The sequence below is a fragment of the Ictalurus punctatus genome, chromosome 18, assembly GCF_001660625.3.
Source record: "Ictalurus punctatus breed USDA103 chromosome 18, Coco_2.0, whole genome shotgun sequence".
Classification (NCBI taxonomy): Eukaryota; Metazoa; Chordata; class Actinopteri; order Siluriformes; family Ictaluridae; genus Ictalurus; species Ictalurus punctatus.
In genome coordinates this window covers 11,817,362-11,837,338 of record NC_030433.2, presented here as the reverse complement: position 1 = coordinate 11,837,338, position 19,977 = coordinate 11,817,362, and the positions used below count along the sequence as shown (strand labels likewise).

The following is a 19,977-nucleotide window of genomic DNA, read 5'->3' as shown; positions in this document are numbered from 1 at the left end:
TTGGAATTTTATTAGAATTGTAATAGAATTTAGAATGTAAAATTTCATCTATTTATTCATTCACCTTCAGTACCCACTTTATCCTGGTCAAGGGTCACTGTGGATCCGGAGTCTATCCTGGGAATACTGGTCCATCCGAGTGCACCAACAAGAAAGTCCTCACTGCAGAAGCAAAAGTCCAGGGGGTGGAGCTGGACCTGCTATAACGCCTCTGATAACCCTAACCACTAATTCCTAACCCTTACTCACAACACATACAACACTGAGTTGTCTGCACCCCTGGACTTTTGGTTTGACTTCACCCAGGTAGGAGGAGCTGGATCAGTACAGTCTCCACCCATTGGACTTTTGGTTTGACTCCACCCAGGTGGGAGAAGCTGGATCAGGTCTGTCTCCACCCCCTGGACTTTTTGTTTGACTCCACCTTATCTAAAATGGGTCTGTCTCCACCCCCTGGACTTTTGGTTTGACTCCACCCAGGTGGGAGAAGCTGGATCAGGTCTGTCTCCACCCCCTGGACTTTTGGTTTGACTCCACCCAGGTGGGAGAAGCTGGATCAGGTCTGTCTCCACCCCCTGGACTTTTGGTTTGACTCCACCCAGGTGGGAGAAGCTGGATCAGGTCTGTCTCCACTCCCTGGATTTTTGGTTTGACTCCACCCAGGTAGGAGGAGCTGGATTAGGTCTGATTCCCCCCCTGGACTTTTGGTTCTGCAGCAAGTAACACTTGCACCAAGCACATGCACATTTAAACACTCATTCATGTAATAGAATTTTTTAAATAATTTTTGTAGATTTTTATTTATTGCTCCATAAGTTCCAAGATTTCCCGTTAAGAAAGTTGCTAAAGTAAAAACGGATAAATTCAGACTGTTGAGTAAGATAGGGCATATTTTTAGTAAGTAAACTTGAGCATATGCAAGTGTATTCATTTATGATGACTATATTCATTATGAGAATAAGAGCTTAATTAAACTTCCAGCGTGGTTATGTAATAAAATTATCTCTCACTTGCTTAAATCCCTTATCGCTATAACATCAGCACTTTCAGACTGAGATGTTCCTCTGTGTTCCTGTGTGTAGAGATGCAGAAGTGTTCCCTGCCCCAACACACACTGCACACTGACCCCTACAGGCCTGCGGTGCACACATACTTATATGAGACTGTATCACAGCAGGAATGAACTAGGCCAAGTTTTCTTGCTGTCTATAGCAGCATTAGGAGCTCTGATGTCCAGAGATAGCACTAAGCGGGAATCGTTTTGGGGATGAGCGTGTTTCAACTCTGTCATTTTCTTCTGGTGAAGGTGATAAGCACACATGCGTGACGGGGAAGGATTTACTGAGGCTTATGGTGAGCTCCACAGCGAAATTACGCCACATCCAAAATCCTATATGATGTAATTTCACCATCATACTGAGAAATTTTGGCCACCTACAATGGAGACATAGACATAAGGTTATGAGCGATATTGTTATTTTAGTATTAAGCTAAGCTTAGTGTATGCCTAATACATTTCTAAAGAGAACAATGCGAACCAAAATTCAGAACGTAATAACAATATTATTATTTTATTTTCCTCCGTTATCCGTATTAGTGTTAGACAGACTTATGGTATCCAGATTGCACTATTAGTCAGGTGCAGTCAGGAGAAATGAAAGAAAAACAACCTGAGAGTGAGGAGAAAGAATACAATTTTTGGTTCATGTTTCTATCTCTTACTAAAGTCACCATTATTTCACAGTCTTCTAAAACACACTTTCACTTATAGTTGTAGCTAGCTACCTCATTTAGCATCAGTAAACGCTCATTTTAGCTTGTTAGGTGTGGAAAAGGTCCATTGCAAGGATATTACAGTATATTTAGCTGACTTATTATTGAGCTAAATACATGTTTGTGCGTTTTTACTACTCAGTTTTTACTACTACTTTTTCTACTTTTCTTCCAAAGAAATAATTACATATTATCCCGAAGCCTTTTCCTAGGAGTGAGGACATCAGGTTTTGTTTCTTTTCAGTCATTCAGATATAGACTTGCTTTTGTATTTATAACCCATTGTCTTGTTGAAATACCCAAGTACATCTCAGTGTTAGCTCATATTTATATGAATGGACTAGAGATGCACCAATACAAAATTTCTCAACCGCTACCGATAACCGATATTATTCAGATAGTTCTGCCTTTTATGGCTTCTTTTAAATTAAGAATAATGAATTCCACAGTTCTGAAGGAAATGCAAATAAAAACTTTATTCTCTCCATTTCAACAAGTTGTTTCACAGTAACTGGTCTCATAAACAGAAAACACATTACTCTAATTAACATTAACACATGAACTAAATTCTGAAGATTAAAGTAAGATTTCTTAACTTTTTAACTAAACTCCTGTTAGTCTTCACATTCACTCACCACAAACAAAAGCATTTCTACTTCATCACTGACATCAAGCTTATTATATATAATATAAAATTTTAGATATTTATATATGTTAACTGGATATGAAACACGCTACTCTACAAATATATTTTTCTGTGCAATATATACATTTTTGTCAACTCAACTTCAATTAAATCTTTCAACGGTATTCTGGCACTTTAATTCAGCTCGAGCTGCTCGGCAAAAATAAAAATTTAGACTCGATGCTGAAACTCCTGCTGCTCACTTCCGGTGTAAAATTGTAGCAGTGCAGAGCTTATAGAGATTACAAACTGCAGTTTTGTCATCATTCCACACAAGAGACATCATCTTTACACACAGCACGAATTTGATTGTGAATTTGTTTTCCCGCCCTCTTTTGATTGACAGGATATAATCGTCACTGATCTTCGGATGTTTTTAAACGGATATTGGTCGATACATCTATGCGTCTCTAGACTGGACATTCTTTCAAGGCATTTTCAGAACAGAATTCATGGTTCCTTCAATAATGGCTAGTTGTCCAGTTCCCGAGGCAGCAATGTAACCCTATACCATTATGCTACCACCACCGTGTTCTGTGAAATGCTGCATTTTCTATACACCAGACATAACAGGACTTGTGTTGTCCAAAAGTTCCATTATACCTAAAAGCTTTGGGATTATCCAGGTGCTGTTTTGCAGATATAAGGAGGGCATTTATGGTTCTTTTAGTTAGCAGTTCTGTCTCCCTTGCTGCTCTTCCATGAATCTCATTTTGTCTCTTAGTTACTGTAAAGTCTTGAACACCAGCATAAGCTGAAGCTAGAAAGCTCTGCAGTTCTTTTGACGACTTTCTGGATGAGTTGTCATTGGGCACTTAGAAGCAATACTTGGGAAGATTTACCACTGGTTCAAGTCTTCTCCATTTGGCAGTAGGGGCTCTTACTGTGGTTCATCAGAGTCCATAAGACTTCAGAATGACTTTGTAACCCTTTTCACACTATTTTTGAACCAGTTTTATTTCCAGACTTCTGGAAGTTTCTTTGATTGTGTCGTAATGAGCTTGTGGAAAGTTTGTACTTCATGCTGAGAGTTCATATAAGTAAGTTTTAGTTTCAGCAGTGCTGCAGTCAGGTGCAGCCGTGTTCTTTCAGCGAAATCTAATCAGTCAATTCGGTTGATTTGTTGATCAAGTATCTAGCGTGCAATTACCTTTTGTTTCTTATATAAATGTAAACAAATGTTATTGGTATTCAGTTACCAATTGAATTTGAATTGAATTTGGCCAAAAGTTTGTGGACATCGTACCATAAAAACCATTGGCAGTTTCTGTGCAAGGCATCACAAATGCAAATACAAAGGGATTTGATATTCCGTTTGAATTTTGGCAGGCTCCATACTTGAAGTGAAATAGCAAACGGGGTAATTGCTATTGCTATTTCGATATCACAGGGTCATAACTCGTAAGATGTTGGAAATGCAATTGAAAATGGACTTTGCTTTTCCATTTGAAATTTGGCAGACGTTGTACGTTCATGTAAATGAAAACGCAAACAATAATACACGATTTGCATTTTCATTTGCGTTATGTCACAATTTATGCATCCACAATTAGGAAATGCAACTGCAAATACAGTTTGCAATTGCTTTTGAAAATTGTCCACAAAATACTTCCATAATGGAGGTAGAACGAACGAGAGAGGAAAATTGAAGGCAAGAAAACACAAATAGTACCAAACGCATATAAAACGTGTTCCATTATAGCTTGACCTTGACCTTTTACTCCATTTGGTTTTATGTGATGAGATGTAAAGCGGATGACTAAATGGAACTTTCTAGGTTTTACATTGTACTCGGAGCGGGAATATTACCAGCCATTAATACATGAGGATTTGTGTGATAAAAAAATCTGTTCTAGTTCCATCCGTCCATCCATTTTCTATAGCACTTATCCTACGCAGGGTCGCGGGAAGCCTGCAGCCTATCCCAGGGAACTCGGACACGAGGCAGGGGCCACCTGGGACGGGATACCAAACCATCGCAGGGCACAATCACATACAAATTCACACACTACTGACAATGTGGAAATCAGCCTACAGCGCATATCTTTGGACTGGGGGAGGAAACCAGAGTACCTGGAGGAAACCCCCGAATCACAGGGAGAACATGCAAACTCCATGCACACAGGGCAGAGGCAGGAATTGAACCTCCAATCCTGGAGGTGCGAGGCAAACGTGTTAACATAAATAAATATGAAAGCAGCCTAGTTTCACACACTGTTCACTATTGTAGCATGTGATTTGAGATGATTGTAGGTTGATCATCCAGTGTTCTGCACAATTCTAGTTCCATCTGTATGCACTTGTCTGGTACTCCTGGTACCACAGATACCAAATTCAGTACTTGGTTTGAGTAACATGGCAGTGAAAATAACGGCAAAATATTAGCTCATGGATTTGCTACCAGACTGGACCAAGATGAGGACTGAGAAGAAGAAAAAGAAGAAGTTGATGAAGTGTTCATGCATGCGTGTGTGTGTGCGCGTGTATATGTGTGTGTGTGCACATGCATGCCGAAGTGAGTGACAATAGACTAGCTGACAGCAGAGCAGCAGATGGGCTGGAGGAATCAGCACTTTCTTTTGGCCAGAGCAGTCACTTCACACAAGAATGATAAGAGGGCCTGCTGCATTCATTCTGGAGTGAGAGAGAGAGAGCCTGTGTGTGTGACGGAGAGCAAGCATGTGTGAGTGTGAGGGACGAGTAGGAAGGCATTGATTTTGCCGGGATGAGATTTAGGGGTGATGGAGGACTGAGCACCGAGGTGAGTCATTATCACTGAGACTGCAGACATCAGCATCTTCTCTCGGGTGGGAGTGTGTGAACTAGTGTGTGTGGGGGTACGTTTTTATATCTTGGTGGGGACCAAACTGCATCACAAGGATTGGAATATCTGATAGTTTTGACCATGTGGCTGGTCGCTATTACAAAAAGTGCACAAAAAAAGTTTCCTTTTGGTTCCTTTCAGGTGTATAGCATTAATGAGCTGCATTAATAAGGATAGTAGGACAAGTGTGTGTGCATATATATGTGTGTTTTGTGTTTGCATTTTGTCATATTCATATTCCACGCTTCATTATGTCATCATGCCTCTAATCATGTAAAGTACTGTGCAAACATTTCAGGCACATGCAAAGAAATGCTGATGTAGAGCAAAGATGCCTTCAAAATAATGAAATTAAATGTTTCTACATTTAAAAAAAAATAAAGAGCAGTAAACAGTAGTAAATGAACAAAGTCAATATGTGGTGTGACATAAAAATCAAGATAAAAAAGATGGTTTTCGGTACAGTTAGTGCAGTTTTATTAGGAAATGAGCTGTAAGTTTTATTGAGCATCTTGCAGAACCAGACACAGTTCTTCTTTGACTCTTGCACCGGCTTCTTATTTTTGCAGCAAATCCCAACAGTCTTCATTGTGTTTTGTTATGTCTGAAAAGTGGTCTCTTATGTAATCTGCTGCTTTCTTTTTCTTTTCCAAACATTTTTCTGTAACATTTTAATTTAATTTTAGAAAACTAATGTCTGGGAATCTAAAATGTTTTTTTGTACTGACTCGTAGAAGTCATAAAATAAAAAAATATATATTTATAGGGCACCAAAAACGTTTGCACAGTACTGTACATTTCTATTAGAAGCAAGAAATACCTCGGCTACATCATACCTCAGCCAAAAAAATCATAAAAAAAAAAAATTAAGGAAACCACTGAACAATTCCTCTGTCTGACTTAAAAACTAATTTCATCTTTTCCGAAGCAATTTTCCTGTCCCTTGCATTGCCCGTGTATGTTGAGATAAGCTCTGTGCCTTTTGTGGCACTCGACATCAGCCTGCCGTCTGCTCGACTGAGTCATCAGAGACAGGCGTTTTGACGTTTTTTGGTGTCTGCACTGAAGCCTGGCTTCTCTCCGACTTGCTCAGGTAAAGTGTAGCTTCGCTATGCCTGAGTGGGCACGGAGCCAGCACCGAACTGCATCAGTGTGTATAATGAGCGGAATGTGTGCGTTCCAGGCAGGGAGCGGGTATTGTAGCTAAGTTCCTTGCTGTCATGTCGGGTTAGCCATGCATACCTGCCGTGGTGTCGATGTTGAGGTACTCTGTCATGTTCTGTTTCAGAAATCGCTCTCTTTTTTTCTCCCTTCTCCCAGCTCTCAATCTGCTCGGACTGAACTGGCGTCTGAAGCCTACCAACGGTCATCTTGTCAGCACCGGCCTCAGCACAGGCATCCCCAGCACCGGCGATGTGGCAACAGTGCCCTCCGGAGGCAGAGGTAAGAACGATTCACACTCTGACCCAAGCATGCGTCCGGAGATGAGTGAGGATTAGAGTGGACGACTCAGCAGTGACGGAGGTTTCATGCACATCTCAGGACCTGTCCACATATATACTAGTGTTGGGAGTGTTGGGAGTCCGAGTCCTCTTTTGTTGAGCTCGAGTTGAGACCAAGTCCTTAACCAATCGAGTCCGAGTCCAAAAGTGGCCGAGTTGGACTCAAGTCCGAGTCGAGTCCGGCCAAGTCCAGAAAGTAATTAAATTGAAAAAAGATTTGAAATTGAATTTGTAAACTCAACACTGAGCTGTTAAAGTAATATTTACCCTTCACAAACCAATGGCAACATAAATGTAACAAAAAATACCACTGTTACATCTTGCCATTGCCATTTAATATTTTTATTTCATATCATCAGCACCTCAACTAGTTTCCTCTCAAAAATAGTTTCAAAGAAAAAAGGGATATAGAGGTACATGTAGAACTTTTATTATATTACAAGTGTATGAAAATACAAATGAAGCGGTTTTTTTGTTGTGTCACACTTTATTGTGTCCTACAGTTTGAGTTGACATTTCAATTATTTGATGCGTCTCCCCCACAGTTATATAGGTGGAGAGAGAGAGAGTACAGAGTAGAGTTACATTTAGCAGCATGTCATAATAACAAGCTTCATGCTTTATTACTGCTTTTAATCTGTCTATGAACACAGCTCTGTTCTTGTAACAATTCCTAAAATGAAAAAAGAAAATCCCTATCAGCAGGGTTTATGATATTTACTACATTAAGAAGTACATTTCACATTTTCAGTGAAATACAAGACTGGAATCAGCAAATGCTAATGTTTAGGGGCGGGCGATATGACTACAATCTTATTTCTCAGGGAGGTCTTTCAGTAGTGTTCAAGTAAGAAATACTACGGAAATTGAATAAAGCAATTAAATGTAAAATAAAATAGACTTCACTGTGTGCCGTATACAGTGATTCTTCTTAAATTTACTGAAGTTATTCAGTCAGTGAGTGAGTGATTTTCTCTTTGTCTTTTGTTGTTTGATGAACATTAATGACACAGACAGCAGCAGGTTTATTAGACTGATGTCACTTTAAGACCTAATGCACAGATCCAATATAGTGTATTGACACACCTCCAATTTTTTTCCCAACTGTTTACATTCACTTAAGACATAACCAACTGTGTTTGCATGAATACTCGGCAAGACCTGCATTGTGGCATGATGCGCGTGTTTATTTGACCGTCCAAGCGTAATAAGCCGCTAAAGAGAACTCAATTCAGTACTCGCACGACGAGGCGGCTTTCTGTGCGCACACACTTGAAACGCGTGCACAGAAAGCTGCCTCGTCGTGTCATATGTGAGGCGTTTGAAGACTGCTGTTCTCGTGAGCGGTTTCAAATTGTTTTTGCATTTTCATGTGGATTTTTGAATACGTTGTTTATCTGGAAGGGATTTATTCATTTACTTATTTATTTATTTATTTATGTATTTAGGTCTTGTGGACAGAGGCTGTGAGGACCTTTTCGGTCTGTCCGTACGTTGCGTTCATTCATTTCATTCGCGTTGAAGATGTGATGCAAATTAGATCAACATACACAGAAATAGATTTTGCGACATTAAAATATTCTTAACTTGCAGCACCTGGAAAACTGTGCTGTTTTTTTCAGCCGCCGCATCGTTCTCTTTTACAATCACCCTCTTGCTATTTTTAAAACATACACAGCGATGCATATTAGGAGTACATCAGAGATAACGGCCATCTTTAATCTAGCATCTGCTCGCCACTAGCTACCCAGTAACTGCTGATACACATCATGAATTAATCGTTCATTAATTCTGTCCAAAAAAATACATCAAAAATGATTTTAAAAAATCCTTTCTGTAATATTAAAGCCAAAACATCTCATTTGCATATAAATATTTAGTTCCAAATGAAAAATGAACACAACATACAAAGACCCTTTTCCCTTCATTCTTTGCATTGACAGTTTATTTTATTTAGTTTATTTCTTAAATCTGTTTTTGACATGTCTTCATTTAAAATGATTTTAGACTATAGACTACATTAAAAATAGCAAATTAGCATGTATTAATATTGTAAAAAGAAAATGTGTCACAATACAAAAACTTGTTTTAATAGTTATTAAGAACGTGTTGATTTGTTTTTTAATAACAATTGCAAACTTTGAAAGCAGAAGCAGCTGATGGTAAAATTTCATTATTTCATAAATATTTTATGTGTAAAAAATGCAATTATTATTTTTTCAAGATTTAAAAAAACAAGTATTATGAAATAATAGCTTTTCGCAGATTTGATTATTTTTCCTGTATTATTTCCTGTATTTAGGAAACTTTTATATCATGATCTATATCATGAACTGTGGAAATGGGTTACTGTTGTGATATTTTTGTCATATCACCCCCCACAATGCGCACATTCACCCCTATATTCACATTGGTTGTCATAGCAACAGTACATGTTTGACATAAAAACAACGGTATACATGACGACAGCGGCAAAGTGTGACAAGTTTGTTGCTGGTGTGATTCGATAATAGTCCGAGCCTTCACGGTAAAAACGACCTTTTAAGTTCGAATTCAGCACAAAAGTGAGCTGAGGCTGTCTGTCAACCTTTAATTATTCCTTTCTCTGAATGAATTTTGACGGACAAATAAAGCGGCTTGAGCTTATGTTCACATCACAGATTTGGTTTTGTGTGTTAGTGCTTTGTTGTTCTATGAGCTGGACTAACACGGGTTCTCCCACACGCACGGGCGGGCTCTCTTAGCTGAAACGTTTTCGTGTCGTCAAATTAATGTCATCACAACTCCTACTGACCATCAAGACGGACTGATATTGATCACCGTGTGCACATTTACGAACATACACAGTTTCTTTTCTCACTCTAATCTCCAAAACTGAATCCACCCACAGAGAAAGAAACACTGGTGCGAGTGTGAATGAGCGCATGGACAGGAAGAATCTGTGCAGGATCGGTGGAACGTGGGCGTAATGTGGGCAGGAAGACGGCGGATAAAATGGGTTTAGAGTGTAGGGAAGCTGTTCTCTCTCTCACTCTCTCACTCTCTCTCTCTCTCTCTCTCTCTCTCTCTCTCTCTCTTTCTCTCTCTCTCTTCCCAAAGTATTTTCTCATGCGGGCTTGATTTGGAGATTTTTTTTTGTAAACAAGAACACTGATAGCACACGTCCATCTCAGTTTTAGGAAGGCTAAGATATGTCTGTGTGCTAAGTTTGCATTATGGATGGGCAATATCTTATCGTTTGTGATATAGCAGTAGAAATTCTCCCCACAATAAGAATGTCTTCCTGCGATAATATCGATAAAGCCTAGTTGATGACGTATTTCTGTGTGCGACGGTCTGCGACCTATTCACAGCTCACATGCAGAGCAAAAACAAGTATGATGGAAGGCGGACATGAAGCTGAGGAGGAGTTTATCGCTAAATGAGGAGCTACCTCTACAATCTGGAACTGGTTTGGTTACAGAAAATCAGTTTTACTTTTAGATCAATGTTTGTGTTTTTGTGGCTCTCAAGATCACCGCTATCACTTTTAGCCAAAAACGGTGGTGAATGGTGCTATATTAATATCGTCACTGATATCGTTAACGCAATAAAAAAACAGAAAATATCGTGATATAGTTTTAAGTCCATATCGCCCGTCCTTAGTTTGCATGTGGATGAACGTACTTAATAAGGGCAGTGATTCTTTTTTGGACTATCAACGCTCCATAGCACAATTTAGTACATGGTGTGATGATAACGTTCTCCACCTTAATATCGCAAAGACTGAGGAACTGGTTTTTAGCACTTCCAAAACACCGGTCCATCCTTCCAGTATTATCATTAACATAGAGATGGTTGAAAGGGTGGAGCATTTCAGATATCTGGGTACTACATTACACAGTCTAGGTATTTACAAGTGCTGTCAACAGAGACTGACAGTTATTCGTAAACTTAAACATCTGTCTGTTCAGCCTAGTCTTCTTCATCTTCTGTATCGAAGTATTATTGAGCCAGTTCTTATGTATGGTGCCATTTGTTTCTTTCATATCCTAACAGTTACCAATAAGAACAAACTCTTAAAGATAACTAATTTAGCGAGAAAATTTATTGGTATTCCCACCCCTAATTTATCGGCACATAAAATTTTAAATGATCCAGATCACCCACTTTATCAGTATTTCATCCCCTTTCCTTCTGGCCGCAGGAATAGACTACCCATGTGCAGAAAGGCCAGCTATGGTAGGAGTTTTGTTCTTATGGCTATACGAGCGTTAAACACATAGGTACATCAGCCATTGTGATTCCATCTTAGATCCATATAGATCGTTTCCTTTCTTTTGCCACATGTACTGTAGGTCACTTGTGTGCTTCTAGAAGTCTTGATGCACTTGATAGTTCACAAAATGGTCACATTGGAGTAATAGTGAAAGAAATGACTCCATTTTGGTATCTAGCAGTAAAAGTGACTTACATTTATACAACAGAGCAGTTGGGGGTTAAGGACTTTGCTTAAGGGCGCAGCAGCGGCAGCTTGGTAGTGCTGGGATTTGAACTCTGGACCTTCTGGTCAGAAATTCAGTGTCATAACCACTGAGCTGCTACCACCACCACATAGTTAGCTGTATCGTACCCACCCTAAACACCACAAATAATCTCAGCCGTGTCTATCAGGCATCAGTCTCTTTAATACTGACTGTTTTGAAGTACATTTTTCTATAATAACTGTTTGTATAATAATTTAATAACTGTTTGGATTGACTTTTTATTTATATTTATTTGTTTTTACATTTTGGCCATGACGTAAGTGCACTTATTTTTCCGGTATGTTCATTGCTTGAGTCATTAATTCATCTTTAGTAAGAGCTTTAGCCTGGTCAGGGTCATGGTGAATCCACCGTGGACGGGATGCAAGTCCATAGCAGGGCACCTCTCACACACACAGCCAGTCTAACCGAATGTTTTTGGGAGGTAGGAGAAAACCAGAGAACCTGGAGGAAACCCACACAGAGACTAGGAGAAGATACACAGATACTCCACACAGGCAGTAACGCGAGGTCAGTGAAGTACATATGAAGCTGTGTAATCTGAACCTGTCTTGACCTTGCCTCAAGGAGAAGTGAAAAAGGAGGAAGAAGAAGGGACAGGCCCTAGTTTTATTTGCAACTGATGGGAGCAGTTCTGCTCGGCTGAGCTCGTGTCAGGAGTGTAAACCCGTAGCCTACGCGGGCCAGCCTCTTCTCCTTATGTCGACTTTTCTCTACTTCACTGTGTCTCTGAGGTCTCGCTGCATATCTCTCCATCCATGCGCGGTGTTAATGAGAAGGACTGGAGCAGACTCCCACTGGTTTGGAGGCAGTGTGACTTTTAACAGGCCTGTCACTCAGATCTGTATGTCTGAGTGTGTGTGTGTGTGTGTGTGTAGTGAATCCAGATGAAGTCTGATTAGTATTGCGATAGAACCCCTGGTGTTTCACTTGCACTTGTCCCTTCTCTCTCTCCTCTCTTTCTCCATCATTTTGGATAGTTTTTTTTTTTACACAAACAGTAAGTGTCCTGATCAGGCTCTATCAAACTCTGTGAACAGCACGCAGCCTGTCATGTGCTGTAACACTCACTAGCCTCAGACACACAAGTGTGTGTACTTGCATTTGTTACTCTACTGTCACATATTCATATGGGTTTCCTCTGGGTTCTCCGGTTTCCTCCCACCTCTCAGTAGGTGGATTGGCTAAACTAAATTGTCCCTAAGTGTGCATGTGTGTCTGTGGTTCCTTGCGTCTCATCTAGGGTGTATTCCCACCTCACGCCCAGTGTTCCCGGGATAGGCTCCGGATCTTCCGCGGCCTTGACTGGGATAAAGTCCGTACTGAAGAGGAATTGAGTGAATGACTGATTGTTTTCTATGAAACACGAGTGTAAACAGTCAATTAATGTGGTAAATAATATATTACATCAGTCATTATAATTAATAATAAAAATATAAATATTGTGCGTTCGGTATTCCGTGGAATATTTTTTATCCAGGATGTTAGATTTGTCGACAGGGAGTTATTCATAGAGGCTCAGCGTCATTCAGCCGCTCCATCTGTTAACATTTTGCTGTCACGCTACCTCGCATTGTTTCCGTGTTAGCCTAGTTGAAGCTGATATTTAATACTGCAATCATTTGTGCTGACTGCTGTTTGCTATATTTAGTGAAATACTGGGATTAGTAACAGAGTTTACTTATGCTCAAATGATCAAAATCCATTTTAATTCATGTGCTTGATTTTGCTGTTGTTGTTATTATTGATGATGATCCTGTTTATATGGCTACTGTTTTGTGAGCTGGAATAAAACTGCTTGGTAAATGAACTTCCAGGAAAAAGTCTTTTTTTAATGTAGCTTTGTTTAGCTATTCATAAGAAAGAAAGAAAGAAAAATATGAAGGAACAAAGACAAAACAGGAAGGAAGTTAAAAAAGAAAGGAAAGACGGAAGTAAGGGAAAGAAAGAATGGGAAGAAGGAAGGGAGTGGTGAAGGAAATGGAAGAAGAAAGGGGATGAGGAAGAAAAGAAAGAAGAAGGAAGGGAGTAAGGGAAGGAAAGAAAGGATAAAGGGAGGAAAGGAATGAAAGAAGGGAATAAGGGAATAGAATGGTGGGGGAAAGGAGGAAAAAGGGAAGAAGGAATGAAATGGAAGGAAAAAGGGAGTAAGGGAAGGGAAGAAGACAAAGAACAAATGAAAAAGCCTGGAAAGAATAAGGGAAAGAAAGATAGAAGAAACAAAAGTATAGAAGGAAGTGTTGTGTTGGTGTCCATTTTATTTCCTTCACTTTTTCTTGTCTTCCACTGTGGAGCTCTGCGAGCTCTGAGATCTGAGGTGGATATATACACATTCTGTGTGTGTGTGTCTGTGTGTGTGTGTGTCTGTGTGTGTGTGTCTGTGTGTCTGTGGCTCAGTAACTGTGCTGTAGTCTCTCATGGGAGAAGGCAGAGCTGGAGTTTAAGTTGATGGCTTTGGCAACCCGCTCTGCAGACTCATTAGTACAGTCCGCAGTCTCAGTGGGATAAAACGTGTTGATCTTCCTTCATAGGCTCTCAGCAAGTGTTTGTATATGGAGCAGAAAATTATTTCTCTCTCTCTCTCTCTCTCTCTCTCTCACTCTCTCTCACTCTCCCTCTCTCTCTCTCTGACAGGCTGCCATTCTCACTCATCTTGTTCTCTTCTTTTAGTCTTTTGTCTGATCCAGTATCACAGATTTCTCTCTCTCTCTCTCTCTCTCTCTCTCTCTCTCTCTCTCTCTCTCTCTCTCTCTCTCAGGGCCATGGCTGTTGAGGAATAGCAGTATCAACAGTGGGGAGCTGGAGGTGGGACGGCGAGTGAGTCAGGAGGTTCCTCCTGGTGTCTTTTGGAGGTCTTTGCTCCACCTGCGCCAGGCTCACTTCCTAAAGTTTAACATCTCACTGGGGAAGGATGCCCTGTTTGGGGTGTACATGCGTAAAGGCCTGCCTCCATCTCATGCCCAGGTCTGCAGAACAGCCTCACACACACACACACACACACACACACACACACACACACACACACACACGCTTCACACCTCCTACTGTGTTCTCTACTTAGACTCTCCTAGTGTGTCCTGGTTTAACCTCACTAAAGCCCACAGCTTTTTCTTTTCCTCTGCTCTAAATGTATTCAGGCATCAGATCCACAGCAAACTTTACTTTCCAGTTTTTATTCTCATGTTGATTGTTCTCTACCATGGCCTTGGCATTAGTGATTATTCGAACATGGTAGAGTGAATGTCAGGACCATGTCTAGCTGTGTACATCATGACACTGTGATGGTTTGGAGAAGTTTACAGCAAACACATCTAGATAATAATCACACAATGCAACAATAATGTCTGCTCTAATCACTTCACACATATAACACATCACTGTTCACTTGTTTCTTAAAGAAATAATGTAGTTTTAAACCCAATCGCTATTTACCACGTCTGTAGCATGCATTCTTTTTTCTTTCCTTTTTCCTTCTTTTTCTTTCATTTGTTCGTTTGTTTTTTCTTTCTTTTCCCTTTTAATTTTTCCTTTCTTTTTTCTTTTCCTTATTTTTTACTTCCTTCCTTTTTTATTTCCTTCCTACCTTCCTTCCTTTGTTTCTTTCTTTCATCTTTCCTTCCTTCCTTCCTTTCTTTTATTTCCTTCTTTCCTTCCTTTGTTTCTTTTCGTTATTTTTTATTTCCTTCCTTCATTTTCTTTTTTCTTTTTTCTTTCTTCTGTTTTCCTTCGTTTTACTTTCCTTCCTTACTTCCTTGTCCATTTCTTTATATAAGGTGTTGAATTCGGCAATCACAAATATGTTTACAGATACAGTGGGTTGTGATTAGGATGAAAATGCTGGCGTATTCCTTTAAAACAGTATAAATTATGACAACTTTTTCTTCAATTTGTTTATTAAATTTTAGTTCTAGACCACTCAGATCTGTTCTACCACCTCCCCCCACCCCACTCCACCCCCTCTCTCTCTTCAGTATGACTATATGGAGCGTTTGGATGGGAAGGAGAAGTGGAGTGTGGTAGAGTCTCCGCGGGAGAGGCGCAGTATTCAGACGGTGGTGCAGAACGAGGCTATCTTTGTGCAGTATCTGGACCCCGGCACATGGCATCTTGCTTTCTATAATGACGGCAAGGAGAAAGAGCCTGTCTCCTTCAGTACGGTGGCTCTGGGTATGTCTCTATACACACTCTCATTACCATATCACTCGTATACTTTAGCATCTCAATGGAGGATTTTGGCTAAAAGAGCATTCTAAGTTCCATGGACTCAAATCGGAATAAAGATAGAGGGTTAGGTAGGTACTTTAGAGAGTGTCATAGCCTGAAAGAGTAGGGTGTGATCGACTGGTGCTAGAGCAGGCTTGTGAGTTGTATACTGCTTTGAGAAGTCACACGGAGAGGATGCCTTTTACTGCAAACAAAGTTTAAAAAAAGGAAATGCTGAGTCTCTCACTTTGCTTCATCAGCCAGAGAAGGCCTCAGCTCTCTCATTCACACTGAAGGCTTCAATGCCAATAGATTGAATGCAGACTGATGCAAAAAAAAGGAACATGTACCAGGTGCTTACTGCTATATATATATATTGAAATTGTGAGGAAACAGGGAAATTTTAAAGGACTGGTATTAAAAGATGAGATATTAATAGAAAGAGTGATTAATAATTAGGAATTTCTCAGTGATCAGCAGGGGTTTAGAGAGGTCCCTGGAAAACTCACTCATCTATTCTAACCATTTGGCCAGTCTTTGGCCAATTCACACACTCCGAGAAGCGTGCTATCTGCCCTCTTCTGCATACATGAACTCACAGACACCCACGATTGGCTTGTTTTTCTGTTGCACCACTCGGGAGCCTCACTCGTCTATTATTAGTTGATTATGGTCTGCCTTCCTCTAACCCTTAAGTATTCCATTTTTTAAAAATATTTTGGTCATATTCATTTTCACATCTTGGACACAAGCACAGTTTTTTTCTGCATCCTTGAAAATATATTTAAAAGTTGACCAGAATTATATCTTACTACATTGATTTTCTAACTTTTGAAATTTCTTTCATACTGTCGTTAAACTGGGATTGACTGTAAATATGTGTATTTAACTTGAGTTCTTAAAGATAACTAATCTAATCTTGAAAAGTAGAAACAGTGAGAATGAGACTGTAATCTGTAATCTATATGCTGCCACATACACTTTGTATTTATCAAGGGAATTTGTGAAATGGTGTTCGCTCAATGTTAGCATTCATCTAGTTTGCATCCTCCGAGTTGTCATGCTAGCTAACATTCCAAAGGTTAGGAACGAAGCTGTTATTCGAGTAAAAGGATTTCAGAGTCAGTTGTGTAATAGCGATAAGTCTAATATTTATGATGGATGATATTTGAAGTTAAATATGCAATTGATATTTTTTTATATTACAGTTGGGATTGATGTTTAACGCCATTAACACGATGGTTTAACTGAGCTATGTTGCCACTTATAAAATTTACAGCGATTTGCAGAGAGCCTGTTTAATTGCAGTTGAATTACAATAGAATTTTGTACCTACGCTCAATTCCAAATGATGATGAGAATTGTGCTGCTAATGAGCAAGTGGTAGCTCTGTGGTGCTCTCTTTCTACTGATTAAAGAGGGACTGAAAAATAGCGCATGGCAACAGATAGGCCTATGCTCAGTAATGTATCATAATCTGGCCCCTCAGAGTGTAATCTTCAATGCAGACACAAAGTCTGAATATTGCTATTGATATTGGCATCACTGGCATATGCCATAATGTAAATATTGATCATCAGTACTAGACCTGTATACTCCTTATGCATGAAACCTCTTCCAAGGCAGCATTGTGGTAGACATCTTGAATTATAGTATGGATATTATTATCCTGATGGTTATTAATCCAAGACCACCACCTCCTGTCTGCTCTGCTTTAAATGATTGATGCTGAGACTTTTACGGCTTATTAGAGTAATAAAATTCCTTTTGTTTCAAGTACAGCCAGGAAAATTTAAACATCAGGGCCTTGCCCACTTCCTTGCCATCATTAATCACTGTGTGTCATTAACACACTTCTTTACCAACCTCACCCAGATTCTGTGCAAGAGTGTCCGCAGAACTGCCATGGCAACGGAGAGTGCACATCAGGAGTGTGTCACTGCTTCCCCGGTTTCCATGGAATGGACTGCTCCAAAGGTACTACTCAAAGAGCATCTGCTTATTTTATTGTTTACTTGTTGACTTACAACACGTTTGAACTGTCGACGGTGCCAAATTGACATTTTACAGTACATTAACATATACTGGATATAGTTACGAAATTTCAGGCGAAATTATTTAAAACTTTAGCTTGGACTAGTATGACCAGCACAAGCATTGATCAAGCAGTGTTGCCAGTTTAGCGATTCCGTAGATTCTGCTAGAACAGATTCTGCTAGATTTAGAAAAATTTTAGACCCCATTTACTAAGAGAGAGCTTAGTGACAAATGTAACAGACTTGTCAGATAGCAACTGCCCTGCACTCAATTCAGCTCTCCAGCTCTCCTGAAAAAAATAATCCCAGGATCTGCAGACGAAAGATTGCAGAAGATTGAAAAAGTCTCTCACTCACATGTGTGAAAAGAAACAAAATAAAAAAGCTGATGGTTGTTAAAACACCAGAGACAAAATAATTAGTTTGATAATCACATTGACGAGTAGCTGTCAGCATGCGCCACTTTTCCCTCAACCTTCATTTTTGCCTTACAACATTTATTTTTAATCTGTATTTCTCAAATTAAGAACACTTTATTTTATATTTACAAGTTATAAACATTAGGCATTCCATCTTTAACATGCATAATTTCCTGACTACTCATTACCACTGCTTTATTTTGTCTGCTTTTTGATAGAAATGATAGTTTGTCTGTTTTTAATGATGTGTGACCAAAGATGACGTCTTGGTTATAATACTTTCTGATTAAAAAAAAATCTAGTATATTCGGAAAATGTAAGACAGTTTGGTATGCAAATAATCATGATGATCTCATGAATATGCAAATTAGTCTGTGGCATCATCTGGAAGCTTTTAGCAACTTTTTAAGGATTAGCGACTTTCCCCTGAAATGAGAGGGCAACACTGCCAGCAAGACCATGCTAGTCACACAGCGCCTTGCTAGTCAGCCAGTATGACACTGGTGCAATTCGAAAGCTATATAAAATCATTCTGTTTGAAGACATAGTTCAGTTAACCATGTAACTTATGAAATGTACACAATTTCTTTCTTATCCTAGTTATAGTCAGCCATCCAAGGCATGTTTGGTATCTGAAGTTTGCACTGGAGCTTCATGTGACGCTTCAGGCTATTGTTGCTAAAAAGTAAAGTTAGCTTAGAGTTGATCATCATGCTCACTGCATGGTGAAATGATCAAACTCCCTGGCCTCAGACTGCATGCGAGTTATCCTTTTTCTTTTACTTTTACAGCATTTAGCAGATTACATATTTACAGAATTGCATTGTAGTCTCAGTCAAAAACATATCTTCATGCTAGTACAAATGCAGCAACAAAAACAGTGCACATTGAGGGGTATATAGTGCTCAGTTAAGTGCTTAGCGAAGAGGTAGGTCTATAGTTTGAAAACAGCCAGTGACTCAGCGAAACTTGCTTAAGTGGTTTCAGACATTGTGATTTACTGTTGTTTATGTAATGAACAAAAGCAGAACTGACAACATAAAAAGTAGCAGCCATCTTGATGACAAAATCACTTTCACTCCCCAGAAATAGGGAGTGTTTTGAGGCACACTTGTTTTATGCTAATATACTGTAGTTCCAGGGTTGTTTTGTTGTTGTTGTAGTTGTTGTTGTTGTTTTTAATAATTGCTTCAAAAACAAATAATGTTTTTGAGGCAAGTCTGTGGTGAGTTAGATATGTGTGCTAGATGCTAAACTGCTAGCTGTAATCTTACTTGTAAGCCTCATAGCCCTGCTAAAAAGCTAATCAAAGTAACTGCAGACTTGTGTCCTTTGTCTATGAGACTCCACTACTGCAGATATTACTCTCTCCTTGGTTTAATAATATATGAGTGTATGAGTTGTGCCGTATCTGTGGGAGTTGCTGAGTGTTTGTTTGTGTGGGGTGTGTTTATCGTCGCAAACGACACAGTCTCTTACCGACTCTCCCCCAGTGCTTTTATATCATTTCCTTATCCGCAGTCACACAAACACTGATATTACGATATGAATAATGAATAACTACCCAGCGCCAGATGTTTGTTTAACCGTGGACTGTTCATGACAGCACAGTAACTCTTCAAATCTTTGATTCCACATTTCTCAGCACTCTGCTTTAATTAAGCTGTTTCTCCTGTTTCACTTCATCTCTGCCCTTTTTTCTTGGCTCACTCCGTGCTGTGTGTGCTGCAGCGGCGTGTCCCGTGCTGTGCAGCGGTAACGGCCAGTACAGTAAAGGAGTGTGTGTGTGCTACAGCGGCTGGAAAGGGCTGGAGTGTGATGTCCCGGCGGCGCAGTGCATTGACCCCGAGTGCGGCGGCCATGGCACCTGCAGCCATGGCGCCTGCACCTGCGCAGCCGGGTACCGCGGGGAGAACTGTGAGGAAGGTGAGAGTCTGCACATGGTTTCTTCATTGTAATTAACATCTGCACTGTCCTGACACACCAAGACCACTGTTCCATTTGGGTTT

The 19,977-nt window shown here is 39.8% G+C and overlaps 1 protein-coding gene across 2 annotated transcripts in view; it reads left to right on the top strand.

Moving 5' to 3' along the window:
* The window catches only part of tenm2b (teneurin transmembrane protein 2b), a 345,071-nt gene that overhangs the window by 291,779 nt on the left and 33,315 nt on the right, over positions 1-19,977 (top strand). For both annotated transcript variants that reach the window (XM_017493324.3, XM_017493325.3), the window contains 5 exons: positions 6,603-6,725; positions 14,069-14,274; positions 15,282-15,477; positions 17,389-17,490; positions 19,700-19,894. In XM_017493324.3, coding sequence (XP_017348813.2) covers positions 6,603-6,725; positions 14,069-14,274; positions 15,282-15,477; positions 17,389-17,490; positions 19,700-19,894 — 822 coding nt within the window. The remainder of the gene's footprint in view (positions 1-6,602; positions 6,726-14,068; positions 14,275-15,281; positions 15,478-17,388; positions 17,491-19,699; positions 19,895-19,977) is intronic.